This window comes from Gasterosteus aculeatus, chromosome 9 (assembly GCF_964276395.1).
Source record: "Gasterosteus aculeatus chromosome 9, fGasAcu3.hap1.1, whole genome shotgun sequence".
NCBI classification, from domain to species: domain Eukaryota; kingdom Metazoa; phylum Chordata; class Actinopteri; order Perciformes; family Gasterosteidae; genus Gasterosteus; species Gasterosteus aculeatus.
Window position 1 is genome coordinate 17,710,706 of NC_135696.1, and position 22,206 is coordinate 17,732,911.

General features: G+C 46.0%; 2 protein-coding genes across 5 annotated transcripts in view; one reads left to right on the forward strand and one right to left on the reverse strand.

Annotated features, from left to right (window-relative positions):
- The window catches only part of tll1 (tolloid-like 1), a 30,602-nt gene extending 27,238 nt beyond the window's left edge, over window positions 1–3,364 (forward strand). For both annotated transcript variants that reach the window (XM_040186161.2, XM_078109226.1), the window contains exons 20-22: window positions 470–683; window positions 955–1,205; window positions 1,457–3,364. In XM_040186161.2, coding sequence (XP_040042095.1) covers window positions 470–683; window positions 955–1,205; window positions 1,457–1,591 — 600 coding nt within the window. In that variant the 3' untranslated portion in view covers window positions 1,592–3,364. The remainder of the gene's footprint in view (window positions 1–469; window positions 684–954; window positions 1,206–1,456) is intronic.
- Window positions 3,365–5,729: 2,365 nt separating this feature from the next.
- stox2a (storkhead box 2a) lies at window positions 5,730–22,183 on the reverse strand. Of its 3 annotated transcripts, none has more exons than XM_040186158.2 (4): window positions 19,123–22,183; window positions 12,601–12,753; window positions 7,574–10,172; window positions 5,730–6,565 (listed from the first exon to the last, which is right to left on the reverse strand). In XM_040186158.2, exons 1-4 carry the CDS (start codon window positions 19,475–19,477, stop codon window positions 6,364–6,366), a joined length of 3,309 nt encoding a protein of 1,102 aa, XP_040042092.2. In that variant the 5' UTR covers window positions 19,478–22,183; the 3' UTR covers window positions 5,730–6,363. The 3 variants fall into 3 exon arrangements, with proteins under 3 accessions (XP_040042092.2, XP_040042093.2, XP_040042094.2); XM_040186159.2 differs by lacking the exon at window positions 19,123–22,183 and adding an exon at window positions 13,986–14,235; XM_040186160.2 differs by lacking the exon at window positions 19,123–22,183 and adding an exon at window positions 14,076–14,232.
- Between the last annotated feature and the right edge of the window lie 23 nt (window positions 22,184–22,206).

Consider the following 22,206-nt stretch of genomic DNA (forward strand, 5'->3'; position numbering starts at 1 on the left):
GTTTATATTGACGTGAAACAGATTTAAAGGAATCTAACACTGGCAGAAGAACCGTAGAATATATTTAAAGCGCTCTCAAAATCTTTATCTGAGGCTTCTGACTTTATAGCAAACCAGTACTTTAAATTTGGGTTATTTTGCTTGAAGTTGCTTTATATAATAACAATTGGACGATAAACATATATTGGAGGGACGATGTTTTGGATGAAATGCTGAGATAGAAAATCACCGAGCAAATAACTGCTTATAGTATTGCATAAAAAGGACAGATATCTCTCAGGTGTTGATTATGTTGCTAATGTTGAACTTTCATTCATCAGGTGGCCTGAAACACAACTCTAAATAAAAGTAACTTCACCAATACATCAGCTTGAAAGCAGTTGTCAGCGTTGTGCTAAGTTGCCTCCAAGTTGCCCCCGAAACCGCCGTCTCACATCACACCCGGCGATCTCTCCTCCTGCCTTTCCAGGCCTTCAATGAGTTTGAGATCGAGCAGCATCAGGAATGTGCGTACGACCATCTGGAGGCCTTCGACGGGGACGGCGACACGGCAACCATCTTGGGTCGGTTGTGCGGCAGCAAGATCCCGGAGCAGCTGGTCTCCACCGGCAACAAGATGTACCTCCGCTTCATTTCCGACGCCTCGGTGCAGAGAAAGGGCTTCCAAGCGACACATTCCACAGGTGCGTGGAGGCGTATTTAGGTGTTTATGTGCGACGGGGATGCTGTCACGCTTACTCTGCAGTTTTTGCCGTCTGCAAAGAGCATCACTTGGAGTAACCAGCATTGATTTGTCAAGTTTGAATGGATTTTCGAAGGGTAATACCTCCCTCCTGTGGTTAACAGCAGCCCTCGCCAGATTAAAAGCGTTCATTACATCTGACAAGAGTTTATTGGCTGGATTGGCTGGATCAGATTAACCTGTCACTCCTTCTCGATCCCGCGTCTCTGCAGAGTGCGGCGGTCGGCTGAAAGCGGAAGCTCGCCTGAAGAACCTTTACTCTCACTCCCAGTTCGGGGACAACAACTATCCGGGCCACACCGACTGTGAGTGGCTGCTGACGGCCGAGCAGGGCTACGGCATCGAGCTGAGCTTCATCACGTTTGAGGTAGAGGAGGAGGCGGACTGTGGTTACGACTACATCGAGCTGTACAACGGGTACGACGCCAACTCACACCGGCTCGGCCGCTTCTGCGGTTCAGGGGTAAGACTCGATCTTTGATGTGAAGAACTGTTTTAGTGGATGTTTGGAGTAACATGATCTAAACACATCATACATAATCAGAGAAATATCTTCTACCACAACTTTTTGAAAGCACGTCATGTTGACCAAACATGTGACATGTGATCCAAAGTATATTATGGATATTAGAAAATATGATTATATTAAAAAGTTCAGGACCCCTAAATGACTGACAATGTTTTTATATGCTTCATGGGTCTTCGCTTCCTCAGCCGAGGGAGGGAATCTACTCACCCGGAAGTGCCATGCTGATCCGTTTCCATAGCGACGACACAATCAGCAAGAAGGGCTTCCACATCCGCTACACGAGCACCAAGTTCCAGGAGACCCTTCACACCAGGAAATGACCTCAGACCAAGCCTGCGACCTCTGACCTTTGCGCAGCCCCACGCCACCGTCACCCCGACCTTCACCGCGGCAATGAGAAAAAAAGTACAGCCCGTCCGCTCTTCTCTGACCCCGCAGACGCGTTCGTGGTGACGTCTGTGGACGCTCGCCAGCGGCGGGAGGAAGGCGACGCTTTAACGTGAACATTCGAAACCAAACGGGTAAAAACGACGAGACGTCGAGGTTAAAATAAAAAAACACACACACGCTTCGACAAATGTGACGACACGACTGAGACGTTTCTGTGGAGGAGATGGTTTTCAGTGTGGATTCTAGCTGTGGCAAAGCAAACATATAAGAGATTCATATAAACTATCATAAACTACGGATGGGTGAGGAACAACATGCATCCAACCAGGGAGTTTGGAGACTTTTACGACTCCTTTGACTGCGGCTTACCGTGGTCGGACGGCTTCTCGGACCCACGGTAACTGAGAGGGAACTTTAAATAGACATTTTTATTGCCTTTGACGCCCGGGAACTGGCCTCTTCAGCCCAGCTCAAAACGGCTGCAGATGATTTTATTTCATGTCTTATTGTAAAACTCATTGTGTTTACTGTGTGTGTGTGTGTGTGTGTGTGTGTGTGTGTGTGTACAGAGAAAAAGAACAGACAAAAGTCTGTCATTTGCCCTTTTTGCTTAAAGCTTATGCAGACGACCATTGTTGTATGGGAAAAGAAATGGAAAAAATGCTAATGGGGAATTTCCAAATTATTTGTGATGTTAATGTTAAGCCTTGCATTGTGTGTGTGTGTGTGTGTGTGTGTGTGTGTGAGTGTGCGTGTGCGTGCGCGTGTGTGTCCATGCTGTTTTTAAGTTTGCACCGTCTTGTAACAAACTTTCATGGATGTTTCCGGTCTCCACCTCACCCAAAAATAAAAAAGTGAATATCGGAAAAGGGAATATTTCCATAGCTGTCTCTCGGAACGACACCATTCTGATGGAAGGAGAGATTCCCACGGTGCTAAAAATATAAATACACTGTAAGATCCGGTTTTTGGAGACACAGTCAGCGTGCAAACAGCACACTGCATCGACAGCACGAGTCCTGTGGAACTACAATGTTGCCTTAGAACCAAGATGTATGCTGTAGATGGTCGCTCCTACGCTCCTGTGTCCGTGCATTTCATTGGTTTCGAGAGCTTGAATGGTTTTATTGTCAAAAAAACAAACAAGGGAATTGTAGTCCGTACATGAGATGGAGTGTCAATGATGCATGTGTGTGTTTTGTGTGCCCCTTTTTGTTGAGGGCTGCTCTCGGAGGTTCATGCTTACACATCCACAAAAACTCACTGTTGTGCGTTTTCCCAACACTCTCAGCACAGACTTTTCCCCTTTCTGTATATTTGGAGCGTGCCGAGCAGAGTGGTGTAAAGATGAAGGAACATCGAGGTGCACAAACGATGCATTGTGTGTTTTGTTAAAAGAAAACGTGCAAGTGTGTGTTATAGGTGATTGTAGAGAAAATAATGCGCGTGTATGTCTGTGAACTGTGCGTTTCTAAGTTGAATCATTCATCGCTGTACGTGCCAAGCTCCAGGTGACCCTGATCCACAGTAGTTTTTGTTTTATCGTCCCACCTGTGTGTCTGTAGTTAAGGGGCGCTGACATGACGTCCCCCGCATCAGTCATTAAAATACACACAGGTAAAAACTACAAGCAGCTGTCTTTGGTGAATGAATTTATGTCTTGATATATATTATCCTATACTTATAAAATACATTTAAAAGTGTTTAATGGCTCAGATTAGGTCTGTTGTAATCTATTACTCTGTTTTCCACTATCAGTCCATTGGTTTAGTAAATGAAAACTCGCTAAAATAATCTGTAAACCCGTTTTGAGTTTTTGTTGGACTGCATTTCCTGTTGTTTCTACTCACTTATTCTACCTCACCAGCCACATTACGTGTTTGCTGTGGAGTCGGTGGTTCACAACTACAGTAAATACTCTTCGATGTTGAACTACAATCAATTTATAAATTCATAACATGTTTTATTTATTTATGTATCAAAAGTTACATCTCACGGACAATATGCAGAACTGCTGTAGTATATATCCATTTAGAAACTGAGTGCAATTAACAATTGAAGGTTTTATAATCAGTGTGGTACCGTCAGACTCCACATACAAGTCCATAGTGTTCCAGCACCACCTGCTGGCAGCAGAAGGAAGTGTGGTTGGAACGCTACCTGGTGATATTTGAATTAATGTAATTTATCTGGTTTAATGCACGTCGAAAAAATACTCGATTGCATTTTATGCAATTTAAGGCAGTCGCCGATAAAATAGACAACGATGTTTTAAATATGCTTGTTCACTACACCCAATAAAGAAACCTGAGTGTATCGAGTGAAATTGGTGCAAATGTCCGGAAAGTAAAAGAGGATTAAAACTCTCGCAAGATTTGTAACTTGACAAGTAACGGTCGTCGAATATTGATGTAACGTTACATGTTTGTAATATGTTTAACTGCACTCACCACAAGCGTCTACTACAGTACATATTTTAAAGTGTGTGCTTTAAAGTGAAATTTTAGATTAAACACTGAACGTGTCAGGTGATAGTTTCACAAACCAAACCGATTAAAACAATCAAATTCAAAGTGGAGCGGTTCTGGGGGGGAAAACAACAAGGCTAACTGCTAACTTATCGGAGAAGACGCTTCCTGTGGAGGAGAGCGACCAAGCATGGAGGCAGCAGGATAACGCGTGAAGTTCACCCAAACTGACTGGACGACAGGTACCTGCTCTCACACTTTTGTTAAATTGTTAAATTATTGGGAAATTTTGAATAAATCGACCGTGCAGCTCTGCCAATAATTAATAAATAATTATAATGAATCTTTTCTAATTAATAATTATAATTAATCGTGTGCTATAACTGGCTGGAGTCGTAACACACACACATGGCGGTTTGGTGCCGGTGTAATACAGCCGGTCCACCAGCAGGCGGCTGGAGCGGTTCGTGGGCTCCACCTTTTGCTCCCCGGTGTCAGCTGTGATCGCTGAGGGATCGACACGACTTTGACTCCTAACATCTCATCACAATTAAGTTTGAATTACTTTTGATTGCATTACTCAAGGCATTGAAACACGACCCAAAAGCAAACTTTAGTTACCAACGCATATAGGAGCAGGACGTAGCCATTTTTATTTTGTTACTCATGGAAGGTGTTTTGTTGGAAAATCCACATTGGTTGTTTCTGCTCGGGTCGAAGTGACGCTGTGAAGTTATTTCTCTAAAGAAAACCATGGAATCATGTAAAGGTAATTGGGTGCATCGTAAGACTTTCTGGACTTTTGCTGAAAATTGCTGCAGCCAACAATCATTTTCATTATTTTGCTTGTCGTTCGTTTCACTATTGTTCTATAAGACAATAGTGAAAAATCCAAATTCCCCTTATCCCAAGATTACATCTTCAGATATCTCTCTTTGTCTATTAAAAAAAAATAAAGATGTTCAGTTTACTTACAAGACAAAGAAAAGCAGCAAATGTTCACATTTCAAAAGCCAAAACTGAGAATTTGTTGTAATTTTTGTTTGAAAAAAGGGCTGAAAAAATGCCATGATTATGGAATTAGTTACCGATCATTTCAGATCTAAAAACATTACTTGCTAGAAACAACATTCCGGTTATTATGAATGATGCACAGATGGAGCTGGCTGCGCCTGCAGCAGTTGTAGCAACTGCAGTCACACATTTTACTCATTTTGCCTACGGTTCCTAATTAATCTACGGATTATTTTCTCCATTAACCATGTGGTCTATATACTCAACACGTCACCAAAGCGCATGGTGATGCCTTACAGACCAGTTTACTCTCATTGACAACTGAGAAGAGCTGAAAATATTCACTTTTTGAGAAGCTGAAACAAGTCAGTCAATGCTGTTTTTTTGTGCTTTCTTTAATGCATATCTCAACTATTGTACCTAAAATAGGACTAAATACGTTCTTAAAGTGCTCAGTGAATCGTAATGTTAATATTCTTCTGACAATTTAACAGAACTGAATGAGGCGGGGGGCGGGGTTGTTTTGTGAGACGTCTGGGACGTACACGTGAGTGTCGGCGTGCAGCTCATTTTGTCCAGACATCACTTTTGGTCACATAGCATCTTTAATACCACCATTATAATAATTAGGATATCAAAAGTATCGAGTATACATACATCATTTGCATTGCGGTACACAAATCTTTAGCTGATTTATGTTTTTATATATTTCATTCGTTGTTCTCACGATCAACTTGGTTGATCTCACGACATTGTGCTGACATTGAATTGTCCTGAAGAACTTGACGCTATTTCAGGAAGGAGAACATTTAATTGGACATGTATTGTTAAGTAATATAAAAAGTTTTTTTTGATATTTCCAAATGTAACTTGAATCCTATAGTCTACTACTTTCCAATACCAATAGTCAATAATCTTGATATAAGCCAAACTAGAGTCCATGTCACCAAAAATCAGAGTACTTCAGGTAGGGTTCTTTGCCTACGTTGGTCTTGATATTCTGTAGTTCTTCTTCTCTTTTTTTTGCAGTAAAGTTCTTGAAGCTGTGGGAACAGTCTCTTGAAGCCATGCCTGTTTATGTAACAGTCCCAGTAAATGGATTCTCAGGAGTCTGAATATATGTGTGTGTGTGTGTGTCTGTGAGGGTCAAAATGGTGAAACCCCTCACTTCCTCCTCCTCCACCACCCTCCCCGGTCTCAGTCTCAGTCTGCGCTGCCTGTCAGACGCTGGTGATGGAGGCCAGGCAGTTCGATGACTTCTGGAGTTTCTCAGGCTGTGTGGTGGCGGGTTCTGGGATGGCGCGAAAGCTGAACGGCAGTCCGATACTACTCGTGCCGATGTGGCCGGGGCTCAGCGCCGGATTCTGCCGTCTATTGCTTTCCACTATGCTGGATGTGTTGGACGCAAGGCTTTCACGCGTTCTGCACAGGAGACAACAGGAGAGAGTGTTTTCGTTTTTTAAAAATAATAAAAAAAAACATTAAAGAAGCTGTCGTTGTGTGTCTCATAAGGTGTAAGGAAAAACAATACCCCTCAAATAAACGGAAAAAAATTGCTGAATATTTTGCAGACTGAAGAAAAACGCAGATAAAATGCAGTTACTGAGAATACTACGATGAAAAAAGTTGTCATTCACAGGAAAATACAAAAAACAATCCAAAAGGTATCTTTGAGCCTCAGTAAAAGTAACACCCATTTTTCATTATTTATTCCTTATATTATACATTATTATTAGCCATCTTTAGCCCAATGTTTAAGTTTGAAGAGTAATATTTCCACAAAAAGTTTCCACATTAGGATCATCTTGAGAAAAGAGCTGTACATCTTCCGTTGCCATTTCTCAAACAGATTATGTCATCTGGGTTATTTCCCCTTAACTCGGACTGAGAACATTTCTTCAAATCTTGTTAAAGCAGAAAAGTGTCCGTTCACCCTTTTATTTGATTTTAGACAGCAGCATTAGGACACATCACTGCTCCACAATAGTAAGTAAGTGCAGAATACAGATATACACGCTATTAACATAGCAAGTGTATTATTTCACCCAAAACATTATGAACATTACAAACTTTTCAAGATTATATTGGATACAATTATATTTAACAGTTGTACCTAATAAAGTGGCCACGAAATTAGTATGGACATGCATTAACCTCAATACCTAAAGTTTTGGGGGTTTTATCAAAAATAATAAGGTTATGTACCCTGGAAAACCTTTTTCTTTTCTTTACCTCCATATATTACCATACGGTTAGACAGCGATCCAGATGTTTGGGGATATTGTAGTTCCCACTGTGTTCTACTTGAGTTTACCTCCCACACTCCCACACACAGCCAATACTGCTGAATGAACGTTTTTATAGAGGACATTTTAAAGGGAGACTCAGATGATGATGAATGAATTCCAGTTGCTTGCAGCACGTACGTACCTGGGGGAGTTGAATCCGCTGTCCACCGTCACACTGCTGCTGTCCATGCTGTCCAAACGGGCCGAGTGGGCCGACTTCTGGCTGCTGCTGTTCTCCGTCTCCTTGGGGCTGAGCAAGGTCAGGTTGGTCTCCAGTTTCCGCTGCAGATCATGCTCCTTCTCCCGCTCCAGTAACCACTGCATGGTTCCCTCCCCACCACCGCCGCCGCCGCCACCACCGCCACCACCGCCACCCCCGCCACCACCCCCACCACCACCGCCGCCGCCACCGCCTCCACCGTTACCACCCACTTCCCCGTGCTCCTTGCTGTCCTCTGCCGTCGCCAACTCTTTGTGCGAGTCCTCCTCCGCCTCTTCCTCTTCCTCATCATCTGATACATTATAATAGTCAAAGGAGGCGGAGGGGACTGTTGGCTCTAAGCAGACCTGTAAAACTGCCGGTGATGCTGAGGAAGTGGCTGAATTGGAAGGCTGCTGGGGCTCAGGATTGTCTAGGGCCTCTGTTGATTTGGCATGTGAGGCTTTCCGCAATGTGCCGGACTTGGTGTAGCTGCTGTCCACGTAGCCCGTGGACAAGGCATTGTGTGGAGGTTTGAACAAAGTGTCCTTGCTGAAGATCTCTTTCCTCTTGATCACCATGCTGCCTCCGCCCCCTCCCGGGTCCACGTTGTGTTGGTGCGGCGTCAAACGGGCATTTTGCAGCGGCTCCGGCGTCTGGCTCGGCGTCAGTCGCGCCGAGCCGCTCTGTCCCTTTGCTGCCGACAAGTCCTCTTTGTACTCCATCGTGTGAGGAGACGTGAGGTGAGGCGTTTGGCGGTCAGCCGGAGAGCCCTTTCGGAGTCCCCCTGATGAGGTTAATGTGTCATATTCTGATTTTGCCTGAGGCGAAGGGGCAGTTAGGATTGTTTCATTTGACGTATTGCACTGGAAGTACTCATCTGCTGAGGGCTTAGGAGAAAGTCCCATTAGCTCATTGTACGATGGCAAGCTGTCTCTGCTTTTGTTCCTCTCCATCGTACTCCGGATCCTCGACTCGTCCAAACTCCCTTTCCCCAAATCAGGCACATTAAAATCAGAGTGGAACTTAGCAGCAGAGAACATGATCCTTGAGTAGTGGGAGGACTTCTGCTTGGCGCGCAGGGTGCCGTCATCGGTGTAGTAATGACTGCGCTCCTCCAGAGTGGGTTCAAAGTCTTCCGGCGCCCCCAGCGAAGGGCCCTTGAGCGAGTTGTCCATGGACCGGGAGCGCTCCTTGGCTTGATCTGACCTGTCGTGACGCGACTTCCTGTCCTGATTGTGACTGTGGCTCCTCTGCACTCTGGACTGGCAGGTCCCGCGCGACGGCTCCGGGAAGGGCATCTCGGTCCGTCTCTTGGCCAGCTCCCCCGACACGTCCCACTCGGGGGCGACCGGGCAGTTCGATTCTGTGATGTTGGGGTTGCTGTGGACCAGGTACGTTGCCCCGCCGCTCCGTCTGCGCTCAAGGGTGTACATGGCCTCCCGAGGCGAGCGAACCAACGAGTGGCTGAAGAAGCGGTAATCCCGTTCCATGAACAGAAGGTCCCAGTTCGAACCCTCAGAGGGGTCTCCCCTGGAGGTCCGGGGCTTGCTGTGTGAGCGGGACTTCCCGTGCAGGGCCCTCCTGTGGCCCCTCGCCCTCCTGCTCCGTGCACTGTGCTGGGCCGAGGACCCGGCCTTGTTCTTTTGCGCGCGCTCCTCCTCCAGCCTCTTCATCACCGCCGTGTGCCTCGCCACGTTCTCCACTGATAGGTCGGGGTTGATTCGGCGGATTATCTCCATCTCCACCTCGCGGGGAATGGGTGTAGTCGGCACTTCCTCGTCGCGCAGAGGCCACTCCTCGGGGGGGAACTGCGCTGAGAAGGTGGCCAGCTGTCTCATTTTGTCCTTCTTGAAACTCAGCCGGAATAGCCGGAGGCCAAACCTTTTGGATTGCTTCTCGCCGCTTCCGCCTCCGCCGCCACCTCCTTCTTTCTTTTTGGTCAGAGTGTCACTTTTATAAGGGAAAGAAGTGATGCTTTTGCTCTTCTCCGCGGGCTCTTGAGGCGGCGGTTGCTGGGCAGGAGGGGAAGTGGGGAGAGGGGAATACGGGTATGACGGAGGTTCTCCCCGGTGCTCCTTGGCTGACGTGCTTGGCGGAGGCTCCCCGCCATTGTGATCCTTGGGGGGCTTACTTTGGTAAGAATCTCCCCTGTGCTCCTTCGGGGACTTGCTGCTGTGAAGTCTGGACAAGTCGTCGCGGTAGGAGTTGTATGAGTCGCTGTGGTTCTTGCGAGGAGGCCTCTCCCTCAGGCAGCCGGGTGCGGACGGTGTTACGTTGCCAGACTGAGGCGAAGTGCATTGCTGAGATGGCGGCGGCGGCTGCTGCTGCTGCTGCTGCTGCTGTGACTGTGGCGTCTGGCGCTCCTGCAGCCGATCATCCAGGTGATACCACTTGTTGTTGGTTCTGATGAGGGAAGGAGTGATAAAGTAGGTCTGTGGGGTGACAATGAAGTAGCCCTCTGGAGTTGGGTAGATCTTCCTCTCTCGCACCAGCATGTTCAGGGTATGTCGCAGGACCTCTGAGCTGGGTGTAGGCACGCCTGTGGGAGACACGGAGTTGAAGCACAAATGCATTTCAGATTAAATTTTTTATTTACATTGAAGTTATTCAAACAAGGGACATTTTGTGTGAACGTGGAGGCCATTTGGAGATGTATAAATAATTAAATAAACAAATTATAGTTGAAAATAAGATTTTGAAGTTTATTAAGCTTTTAATATGAACATAATGTGGAACTTTCATGTCTCCGTCAACTAATTGGACGTGTTAAGATCCATTCAAATCTAAATTGAAATGATGCAATCTCACAAGAGGCATGTTGAATATAAGACACAATTGGAGGGAACGATGTGAATGGGGCAGAAGGATATGATTTCTTATTAGGATTTGTTTTGAAGATCCAACTAACCTGAACTATTTGCCTTCAATTGTGTTGTCTTATTGAAAAAATACAATTAGCATCTTATTTGAAAAATGTATTTTACGTTCCTATGTTATACAGTATAATGTGTAATCTCTTTCATGAATATAAATTGTGTACAGACAGACCTACTCATTTATCAGAATTGTTTGAACATTGAATTTTAAACAATTATTTTCTTAACAAAAAGAATAATAATAAATTGAATTTCTTTTATTATTCTCTCAAAAATCATATAAATGATTGCAGGTATGTTCTGCATCGCTTTAAAAAACCTGTAGGGGAGTTTTACATGTAAGACGGCATTTGAAGTAACGTAATGACCTCCATACCCATTTTAAAACTGGGACCATAACCTGATTGTAAATGTAAAAATAAAGTTAATAAACTTAACCCCCATTCACAGAGAACTCCTATGGATAATTTGATCAGTCACCCCAAGAGCTTAGTTTGTGTAAATGAACAAGTCAACTTTAAAAGTAGTCAATTGTAAACATGGTTCATTACCAGCATGGTCTCGTGTTGCCTGGCATTACATCATCCCTGTGAGCTTATACACAGCAATGATGCAACCTGCAAGATCAACTGCTTTTCATCAAGGCATCCCATCAGTATCGAGATCGATTCGAGGGACACGCTTCCCATTTCCCAAATTGGATGGACAACCTGTGCTTTTCGACAGTGATTTGACATATTTTAGGATTTTATGGTTTCATACGTTTCATACATCGAGGAGAAAATGATTATAACGTGAAGACATTTCATTTAATAACAAAAAAAACAACATTTTTTAACGAGGCCACGGGCCGGAGTCGCTAAGAAACACAGATGTTAATAGTTTTTAAAACCTTTTTTAAATGTAAAACTGCCAAAAGATTGTTTGGATTTTTTGTAGTGGGGTTGTGTGAGGGACTCTTCCATAGTCGCTTCACTACCTACAGTGGAATACGTTGGTAGAAGCATACAAGAGCACCAGCAAGGCAGCAGAGCAATGAACTGCTAAAACATATTTTAGCTTTTTAAAAGAAAAGGCCCCATAAAAAGCAATGATATCAGATTGAGTCTACGCCATATTTAGAATCATTTCAGGAAACTGAACTGAAAGAGAAAAGTCTTTTGGGTTTGACGTTCAGTTCCCCGTCACATGCGGCCGTCTGACGGCCAGATAACGATGAGATAATATTGTAAATATGGCATATTATACTTTAATGGATATTGATTCTTATTATTATTATTATTTTAGGTTAATTTGTTTTGCTGCTGCCATCATCCACAGCAGTGCATTAGTTACTCAAGTCTTATTTCCCAAATGACCGTCATCTATTGTAAATAACACACTGACCATGGATAAGTACACGCTTCACATTATTCAAACTCTGCCGTTCTGGAGAGATGATAACAAATATGATCAGATTAGAATTTGCAATGTGCTACTCTGATGATACTTGTCTGGTTGAGGTCCTTCAACTTACTTCAACAACTTATTGGGACTTTGTTCATAGAAAAAATGAGTTACTTGAGAATTAAACCAAACACACTATATGGATAGAGAAAAATCGTCCGGAGCTAAATTGTTCATCTACATTTTACAGTATTTATTATTTTAGTTCAGAGCTGCGTGTTATGTTTACTATGAAATGTATTGCGCGCTCATCTTTTCTCAATGGGATGTCTTCCCATGTATTATTCTTCCAACACAGAAGTCCCAATTTATTCATCGCTTCAATGACTAATTGTTTTATATCCATCTCCGTTATGCAATATTTTACAGGATAAAATATCTCGACGCTCAATCACTGAAATGTGTCAGAGGCCTGAGGGGAGATCAATAGATGTTTAAAGCCTACATGCATCCTTACTTTGCTGTTTGAACCTGGCGTGTATAAAATGAAACTAATGAATAACAACAGAGAGATAATAAACCAGGTAGAACACATTTTTAACACCATTTTTCACCTTGCCATTTGCACCAAATGCTCATTTCCGACCAAGAACGTGCCACACAATAGATATTTCCTGCTTTGTACATGAGGTCAGAGGAGCGTACCTGGGAAGGTGGCAGTGAGGTGCTCCACCAGAGCCTCCTGGTTGACGGGCTTGTGGGCCGAGTTCATAGCGGAGATGGCCAGGCACAAGATCTCCCCCAGCGGGATGAACTGTGACTGGCTGATAGGTGACATGCTGATCGGAGACACGTCACCTGCAGCAGGGTGGGGGTTGATGGAGGAGGAACGAGGAGAGGAGGAGGAGGAGGAGGAGGAGGAGGCACAACCGTTAGATGATGAATGAACAGCAGGCGCAGCGTGTGGAGCTATGATGTAATGGTCAAACGGCAGCAGGTTTGCACGCCGCCTCCAACAGCTCCACCCCTCCCCTCAGTGCTTCCTCCCGCCTCTCGTTCCTCCCGTTTCTCGTGGGTTAGCATAACGAGGCAGCAGCAGCTGCAGCCGTGGCGTGAGATCACCTGCGTCGCGGTTCGTTTCACGCGAGCTCGCGAACGGAAGAAGCCAAAACCCGACGCCTTTCAAATGGAACAAACCCCCAACTGGCGATGGCGCAGACCTTCTCTGTCGCCCGTGTTTGAATTAAGCTGGCTTTCGCTGTCAGCAGTAGTGAGTGGTGAGATCATCCTACAACCAGACGGCCCGGCTTCAAGCCCCTCCGAGAGCAAACATCTGCCCTGCTTAACGGTTGCACAGCAGCACAGTGCACCCATCGCTGTGGCCGTCCTCTGACCTAAATCTGGTGATCAATGGAGAGTTGTGCGAGGAAATGAGAAAATAATACGCTGTACTTTATGTCTTCTGATGTGGACGGATAAACGGACTAGTTAATGTTGCCTCGGCCGTTTTAAGTCCTGTGCTCATTTTTAGTACCCTTCTTTCACCTGAGCTGAGATATGTGCAGGGCGCTGCCTCCTCACCACACTCAACTGAACGGTCAGTGAAGCAACACGATGACGTTATCTCTGCCTAGTATCACAGCCCCTTAAGCTTTACGTGGCTTTGAGAGGCTTTACTCGTTTCTTTTTTTTTTTTTTGTAAGCACGAGAGAAGCTCAACCCCCGTCTGGTGCTTGTGTACGATACAATGGCACGAGAATTTACATTTCACACCTTACAATGAAGCAAGGAAGACAGAGGTGATGAAAGTAATAGTAGTACACGATATATATATATATATATATATATAATAAAATAATGTCGGGACGTAAAATGTTTTTTGGGACCCACAAAATTACTATTGGACCTCACTTCATCCATTAGACATTACAAGTAACGAAAAAGGCAAGTTGTCATCATTTCCCACTTCATAGTACCAACATTTCGACCTGCACTTCTTTTCTGCCCCCCAAATCAAACTGCTCTCTGCGCCGCGTGGAGAAAGGAGGGGGCGGAGCCTGCGTTTGGTAGGAAGTGACACAAAGACTCACCTGGCGCACGATAACCTGGTGGGGACGGAGAGAAATGAGGAGCGGGAGGGGGGGGGAGGTGCTGCTTCTGCAAACGGATGTCTTTCTCACCACGGGAGGGATTGTGCTCCGCCGGGCGCTCCGGGTGCTCCGAGCTGGGCCAGGCCCGCCGCAGATTGCTGCTGCGGTTCTTCTTCATCGTGACCCCGTTGCCAGGTGGCCTTCACCCCCCGCGGGGCTGGGATAGGAAGGGAGGGAGGGAGGGGGATGGGGGGGGGGGCAGGGGGTTGGCCGGTGGAATGAGGAGGAAGGGAGATGGGTAAAGGGGAAAGGGGGGGAGGGAAGGGGGAGGGGAGGGGAGGGGAGGGGGGGGGTGCAGGGGGAGGTCGACCAACCTCAGGCTCAGTGCCTCCCCCGCATCAGTAGGAACGTCCCGCTAGAGCGATCACACACCAGACATGGCAGGAGCCAGTGTGCGCCTTCTACACACATACGCGCGTCTCATTTACATCCACGGGCAGGCGACGGGCGGCTGTGTGCGCACTGTGGGCGGCTGAGGCGGGCTGCTGGGCTCTCCCAGGCTGATCCGGAGCGACGGCAGCAGCGGCGGCGGAGGAGGTGGTGGAGGAGGAGGAGGAGGTGGAGGAGGTGGTGGTGGTGGTGGTGGTGGCGGTGGCGGTGCAGGTGATTGCGCGAGGCATCACCCTTTCATCGGCATCAGTCCCAGCCACCATTTGTAGCATCCCCATTTGCATGCGTAGGGAGGCACATTACGTAGCCGCTCTGATGTGGGAGGAGGGAGCAGGAGAGAGGTGGTGGTGGTGGTGGTGGTGGTGGGGGGGGCCGGGGTAGAGATGAGGGAAATGGGGCATTGGAAGCGAGGAGGACGGTGAGGAGGGATTTCGGAGGAGGCTTTGGGATCCGCTCGTTCCTTTTTGAGGAAGGGGGCAACGGGGGGGGGGGGGGGGAGGGACGGCGATGGATGGACGGTCAAATATTCAAAGCTGAAGAGGCCCGGTCTCCGACAACAGCTCAATTCACCACAGGAGTGCTCGGCTGATCCCCGGAAAACAAAAGAGCCCACTTAAAAAAAATGAAATAAAAGCTCCAGTCACCCGAATGGGCAACAAAACCTCAATAGTATGCAAAGCACCGGAGACGACGCGTTCACCTCCATCTTTATCCGATCAAGCACGAGACCCCATCGTCCTTTCGACAACAGCACACCAGGAGAGGGTGGGGAGAAAAAAATGGAGAGCATAGATAATAAATAAATAAATTTCAAGAATAGAAATCCACCGTTTCCCGCAATCCAACGGAAGAAGCTCCCGATTCTATCGCCGTAGCATCCATTCATTAAGAGGGGGGCAGGGGAGGAGGAGGAGGAGGGGAGGGGGGGCAAACTCCAGTCCACGGCAAATCTCTTTCAACGCTAATGCTGCAGCTGCTCCCAGCACCTCCAGGAAGGGTGTGTGAGTATGTGTGTGTGTGTGTGTGTGTGTCTCAGTGTGTGAGAGAAAGTGTGTATGCGCGCATCCGCCTGCTGCGCGCGATTCTGCGTGAGCATGCGTCTCAGAGAGAGAGAGAGAGAGAGAGAGGGGGGGGGGGGAGGGGGAGAGGGAGGGAGAGATTCAGCCCTCGGATGGTCTGGATATTTAGCTATATGTTTTCCATCCTCACCCTCTGCTCTTGAAGGATGAGGGGACTCTCAAACCTCCATCCGTTTCCTCTTTGTGACTCCCACTGAAGCTGGAGACTTTAGAGGGCCACAACCAAAGGGGCCACAACCGTTTGACAATGTCCCGATTTGTGTCTTTTTCAGCGCTTCCCACCGGTTGATTCAGTCACCGACGCGGCGTGGAGCAGCACCCCCTTAATAACAAGCAGAATGGCAGCTCCTGCTAGCTGCACACTCCTGCTGACTCACATGTGGGGAGTGTGAAGGGACGGCTTTGAGGCACTGAATATAGGAGCAAAGTGAGAGGGCAGCACGGGCCACGGGTGGAGGAGGAGGAGGAGGAGGAGGTGGTGTCACAACCAATCTGCTCCAGTTCACTGATACCACAGAGAAAGAGGAGACGGAGCGCAGGAGGGGTGAGGGGAAGGAGGAGGGAGAGCGACACTCGCCAGCCATTTTATTTCTCAGTAGTACTGCAACAGCCTTTGTTGCTATGACGACGCAAGCCGATGATCTCATAGCTGTTACCTTTTGAGCGCCCGCTCCCTTAAAGAGACAGTCACTCAAGATAGACGCAGACGGACTCCACAGAGACGGGGACCGAGCGGCCCGTGGACGGAGAACGCCGAGGTCCTCCAGTGTCACGACAACAAGTACAAGCAAGATGTCCTATGCAAGATCCCAACGACTGCAAATGTTAGGGACTTAGAGTCGTTTAGTCAATTTAATTGATTGGCTTCACAGAAAAATGATTGGAAACAATCTTGTCAACGTCCACTGGTCATACGTGACAATTGAATACTTTTTCGTGGTGCACAGTACACTGAATGTCTTTTGGGACAGTTGGTTTATGGACATTCTTCACTCTTTTCTTACATCTTAAAGACGTAAGAGAAAGACGAAAATATGTAACTCAATAAATATCAGAACACGTATCAATGATGGACTTGATGCCGCTAAATTGGACGTTAGCTAATAAACGTCATTAATGTGTCGCATTATTATTGAGATGTTACCATGCTCACGTTGTCATGTTTAGGATATGATGTTGATGTTCTATGGATGTTGACATTCGCCAACAATTTAGCAAACAAAGGGTTAGGGGTTAGGGTTAGCAAACAAAGTTTGCTAAAGTCGCTAAAAATGTTGCATTGTGTTGAAATCTGTGTGTCAGATGAGATCAACAGAGTGAAACTGGATTTTTGTCTCAAGATGCGTGTCGCCGATGAACGATCAATCAAATGTAACCCTGCGTTGAATAGTGTCCAGAGTCACATATCACTAGTGGGAAAGCACTATCCTGATGTGAAACACTTTCAAGGGTTTGTGGCCTGCTACAAATTCATCCACCTTCCCTGCAAACGGGACCATTTTTGCCGGCGGTCTGCCCTCCGGTGGAACATTAGGGACAACACACCGCTCTCCCACAGCCACACACACCGAATAAAGAGTCACAATAGCCGTTTGCCGCAGCCCACAAGTCTACATTACACATCTGACATCATGATATACGGCAACAAATGCCTCTGCTGCGTGAAACATTTCCCCCCGATTCTCCGCCCGGACCCTCCCTTTCCTTCCAGGGGAGACCTCTCTGGTGGTGCCCCGGTGTTCTCCTGAACCAACGCTCCACTTTTCCTTCCCTAACAGCACGCGCTCCTCCCAGCCCCATTGTTTGCATCCTGCTAACGGATACAAAGTCCCTCGGATAATCAGATTGAATTGTCGGTATTGAGAACAAACGACTTGTTTTCACACAGCTGAAAATCCACAACTTTAGTCTAAATGTTGTAATCCGGCTACTTTTCTGGCTCCTGGTTGTAATCAAACTCTGAGGCAGTTTGGTGAATAATCTGCACTTTATAAACATGGAGCAGTCAGCTGTGAGTAAAAAAAAAAGCATCTCCACGATGGCTACGCTCACAGCGTCATTAAAAGCATCATTTGTCCTAAACTTTGTACATTTTGCACCTGAGAAATGAGCTCACTTTTAAACTGAAGCTTGATGACGCTGCCCAGTACTGTGAGGGCCACATGTCCCCATGTGAATTTACACAATTGGTCGCGTTCTGGGTTCATTTATCCCGTAGATTACGGGTTTAGTGATGAAAAATGTATCGCCGCCTCATCTGCGTGTAAAAGCAACAGCCCATAAGCTCCGTTGGCTTTGCCGTTAAAGAGTCTGGTGAGTTATTAGCTATAAGACAAACATTCCACAGCTTATCTGTGTTTGCTCCAGCAGTGTCACTGACGCTACGTCACTTACACTCGACAGAGACTCCGAAAATAAGTAGTGGCACAAGATCGTAATCGTCTTAAGGCTGACCTTTTGGACTATAACCTGCCTTTTTAATTCAACACCATCAACGCCTGGCAGCGCAGAATAGAAATCCAATAAGATATAAAAAGGAGCTGTGATGTGGGAGTCAGAACACACGACGCACGCTGAAAGCCGGTGCGGGAACGTTGTCTCCTCATCCTGACGGAGCAAACTGCCCGACAATCAAGCAGCTGAGGTTAGAAGGTGAGATGCCGCCTGAATGCACCGGACTACGACTGGTTTCATGCAACCTGTCTGGACTCACAGAGGGAGTAAACAATGTTGTGTAAAAACCTTGAGGGAAATGAATTTCTCTCACAATCATAAATAAAGAGAGTCCTGTGAGGCAGAATACCAGCCAGCAGCATTGGCCAGCCCTAAAAAGAGGTGTGGAAATCAGCATGAGAGTAAACATGGGAGCCTCCAACTGCAGCTAAATCCATCTGAAAGATATTGGGATAATCAAAAGGTAACTGCAGGGACAAACAGCAGCCGCAAATTAAAACCGATAACACACAAAGTCGTTTTTATGTCCCTTGTCGGACCGTGTTGACTGAATCAAGTCTGAGAAAAGTTCACACCTCAAGACAAATCTCCATCTCTTATAAAGGTTGCTGATTTCTTAAGTTTGTTTTGCAGTAGCTCAACATCTGGAACCAGACTTCCCCAGTTCAACATTATTCAAGACGGGTCAAGTCTCAGGTTTGGGGAGTCTGAGTCCATGTCCTCATTTTTGTTACTTCTGACTAAAGTCTCACATCTGCTGCTTTGGAATGACCTAGTTAATATGGTCAACCAGAGTTCAGATTGAAGTGGCGCTACTGGTCTCCTGACAGACCGTGCTCACGAGTTGTTAGATTTAATGACATGTTATTACCAATGCAAACTTTACTTCTTAAAAAAACACTCCAAACTTTCCAAACCCGCATTTATCCCTAATGTGTGCGACTTATTTAAAATATTCCCCGTCTTCTGCAATGATGTGCGGTTTCTGGAGCCATGCCCGCAGGGCACATTTCCCATTGAAACCCAACAAGGCGACCTTTGTGTCCAGAGCCCAGAGGGACTTCAGCGTGTCCCTAAAGCCATTTCTCCGTCGCGCCAGCCTGTGCAGCTTTAAGATAAGTACAGCGTAATAGCATTGACCCTAACAGACGCACCTATGCACTGGATGGCGAAGCCCCGCGGGGGCTGCAGGGTCCGCCGGCTCCATCCGTTCCTCAGGACCTGCAGGTGAACCTCCCCGCCCCGAATCAGCAGCACGTGCTCGTCGATCCAGCCGAGGAAGAAGACCTCGGCGAGCGCGTGCGTCAGCGCCTTGTTCCAGAAGTGCCGCATGTTGACGGATTTGAAGTCGGCGAACACCTGGTAGCCGGAGTGATGGAGCACCGGTGGTGGTGGTGGTGGTGATGATAATGTGGGTGGTGGTAGTTGGGAGCGCTCTTCATCTTCTCCGCGAACCTGCGACAGCACCAGGGCCAGGCAGTGCGGAGCGACGGGAAGGGACTTCTCCATTCCCCCCCCCCCCGCGCAAAGTTAACTACAAAAACAAACAACTAGTGTCGCTGTATGACGTCTTTTGGACCGCGCGACTCTTACGTTTCTGTCCAAAAGACCGGTTTTGACAGGGGTTCAAAAGATGGACTATGGGGTTTGGGCGGATCCGGAGTTTTGCAGCACGACGTTGGAAAAGTCCAAACACAGGTGCTGCATGAAAAATCAGGTAAATGAGCCACCTGACGCGCCGTGCGCGGTATCCAAATAACCCAATGTCAAAGAGTATTAACTCGGGCCTATTTTCAGCGACTAAAGAGGCGAGGACTTGTGCTGCGTTCAGGGGACACGCGTAAACTCCCACTTTACACTTTAAAGGACCCTCAATGTGCGCCTTTATTATGCTGATGTTTGACGTATGAAGTAAAACACGTTACGAATTTCATCAAGTCTCAACAAGACTAAATTGTGACAAAAAAGTGGCTAGTAACAGTGAAACACCTGCACAATTTAGTTTACAATGGATTTTATCTTTATTTTCACCAAATGTAAATTACTGTCACACAGAACACACATTTACATATAAATCATATTCATAATCATAGTACTAAGTAAAATAAAAATATATAAAATATTTCTGAATCAATACCATCAAATAAGATTCTCATAGGGAAGTACCTTGAAATATAAAATTTCAAATTATAGTCCATCCATTGCGTTATGTGGATAAAATGCAAAACAAGTGGTTAAGTGGTGATGAAACCATGCAGACTTCAAAATGATGAAAGCCTTTATAAATATATGGCATAGAGCACTCAACTGATTCATTTACTGTTGATCAGACCACAAATGAGACAAGAGTTATCCCGTGGAGCCAATGCGGATGTGGCTCATCATTGCATTCTCTCTCTGACCAGCAGGGGGCGACTCATATGGTTTTATAAAGGGGGTGAAATATGGATGTCAATGAAGACGATCCCTACTCCTCACTTGCTTTATTTCCTCAGTAAACATTGCAAACATATAAAGTGTTTATTTTTTCAGGAAAAAAACCCTCAAAGATCCACCGCTTACAAAATAGTGATATAAAAAAAATCGACATCTGGTGACCTCACAAACCTAATGAGCCAGAAAAGGAACACCTGCACAGTTGATGTCATACTGATTGCTGGCTGAATACCATTCAACGTCGGGCAGCCATGGATGTCATGGATGAGTCATGGATGAGTGGGACATGTGGTGTTTGTCTACTCACGTTCCATTTAAAACCAGTGACAGTGATGCCTCCTGCAGCTCCGGTACCGACCGAACCAATATAAACAGACCTGGGCCTTCTGAACTGGCAAAGAGAGATGCTCCAATCTGAGCACATGAGGGAGACATTTTAGGTCACAAGTCACAATTTAACAATAAGTTAAATCCTGCATAAGCTTAACTAAAAGGCACTTCATGTATCAAAAGTAAAATAACTTTTTCACATTTGGATATTTTTTGATTCCTTTTTTTTCTTCCACCATGTTTGTGTCACAAACTGTTATTTAAATAAACCCCATGAGGACATTAGAGGAGTTGCTAAGAACTCATGAACAGACTCACCAAACCCTGAGCAGGCATCGCTTCTTTTTGTTCTTTATCACAAACAAAAAGGAATATTTTCCACACGTTACACTTCAGGTACACAAGATTAATATATATTTTGTCTAACTCTTTCGGGTGTAACCCAAGAAATAAGCTATAATCATCTCAAAGCTATTTGCAGATCAGCTCTTTCATAAAATGTGAGAATTTACAGAGCAGATCACGAGACACACACACTCCCACACACACACACACAGACAGACAGACACACTCACCGGCCACGTCCCATTCAGCCAAGAAATATCCGCTCAGAGAATTCCTGCTCACTCTGCATGATGACTGACAGAGAACACTGTCACACTGGGGCGTACAGAACATGTCAGACACAAACACACACACATAACGGATTTCTAAGCCATTGCGATTTTATACTTAGCTTCAAGAAGGCAAAGTAAGCCCATCTCTTATTTTTGCTAGTACCATTTGCTGGGAAACAACCGAAATGACAGAGTTTTGAACATAATGGAAGTTGTTAAGACTGTAGACATGTCCCTCCACTCTTCTACAGTGATTTCTTCATTTAGGTCGGAGCTCCATGTTGGTCTTTTGTCATCGGAGGATTCTTTTGCTGTAGCTATAATAGTCTGATAAGATTGTAAAATGTTATCGTGCTTCCCTGTTGGTAACGGACATTTAAGAGACTCCTTAAAACAAAAAGCAAGACAAAACCAAAGTGTCTTTCAAAGTTGACGTCCCTCTGGAGCTGCTGAGGCAGATGCCATCAGGCTGCAGAAGGACATTGAGGATTTAGTAACTGAACTTTGGCGCTGAGGTGGCGGTTTGTAGTAGAGCTGCAGGAGGACGAAGGACACCTACACGCCAGTGAGTAAATAATAAAACGGCTCATTCCAGAAGCCACAAAAAGACGCCTATTTTAATATTGCCGTCCCGATGTATGCTCCCTAAATGCTAAAAATGTCCCCTTAATCTCCGTTCTGTGAGAAGAGTCGTCCATGACGCTCAAAGACATGTTACACCTCTGAGTGTCCAGCTGGGATTAAAAAAATCCCCAAAAATCCTACTTTTCTTGGCATGAACTGATCGGTTGCGATTGGTCATTGGCAGTATGTCATGAATGATACGGTGCAATGATGTTCTGCATATAATGACAT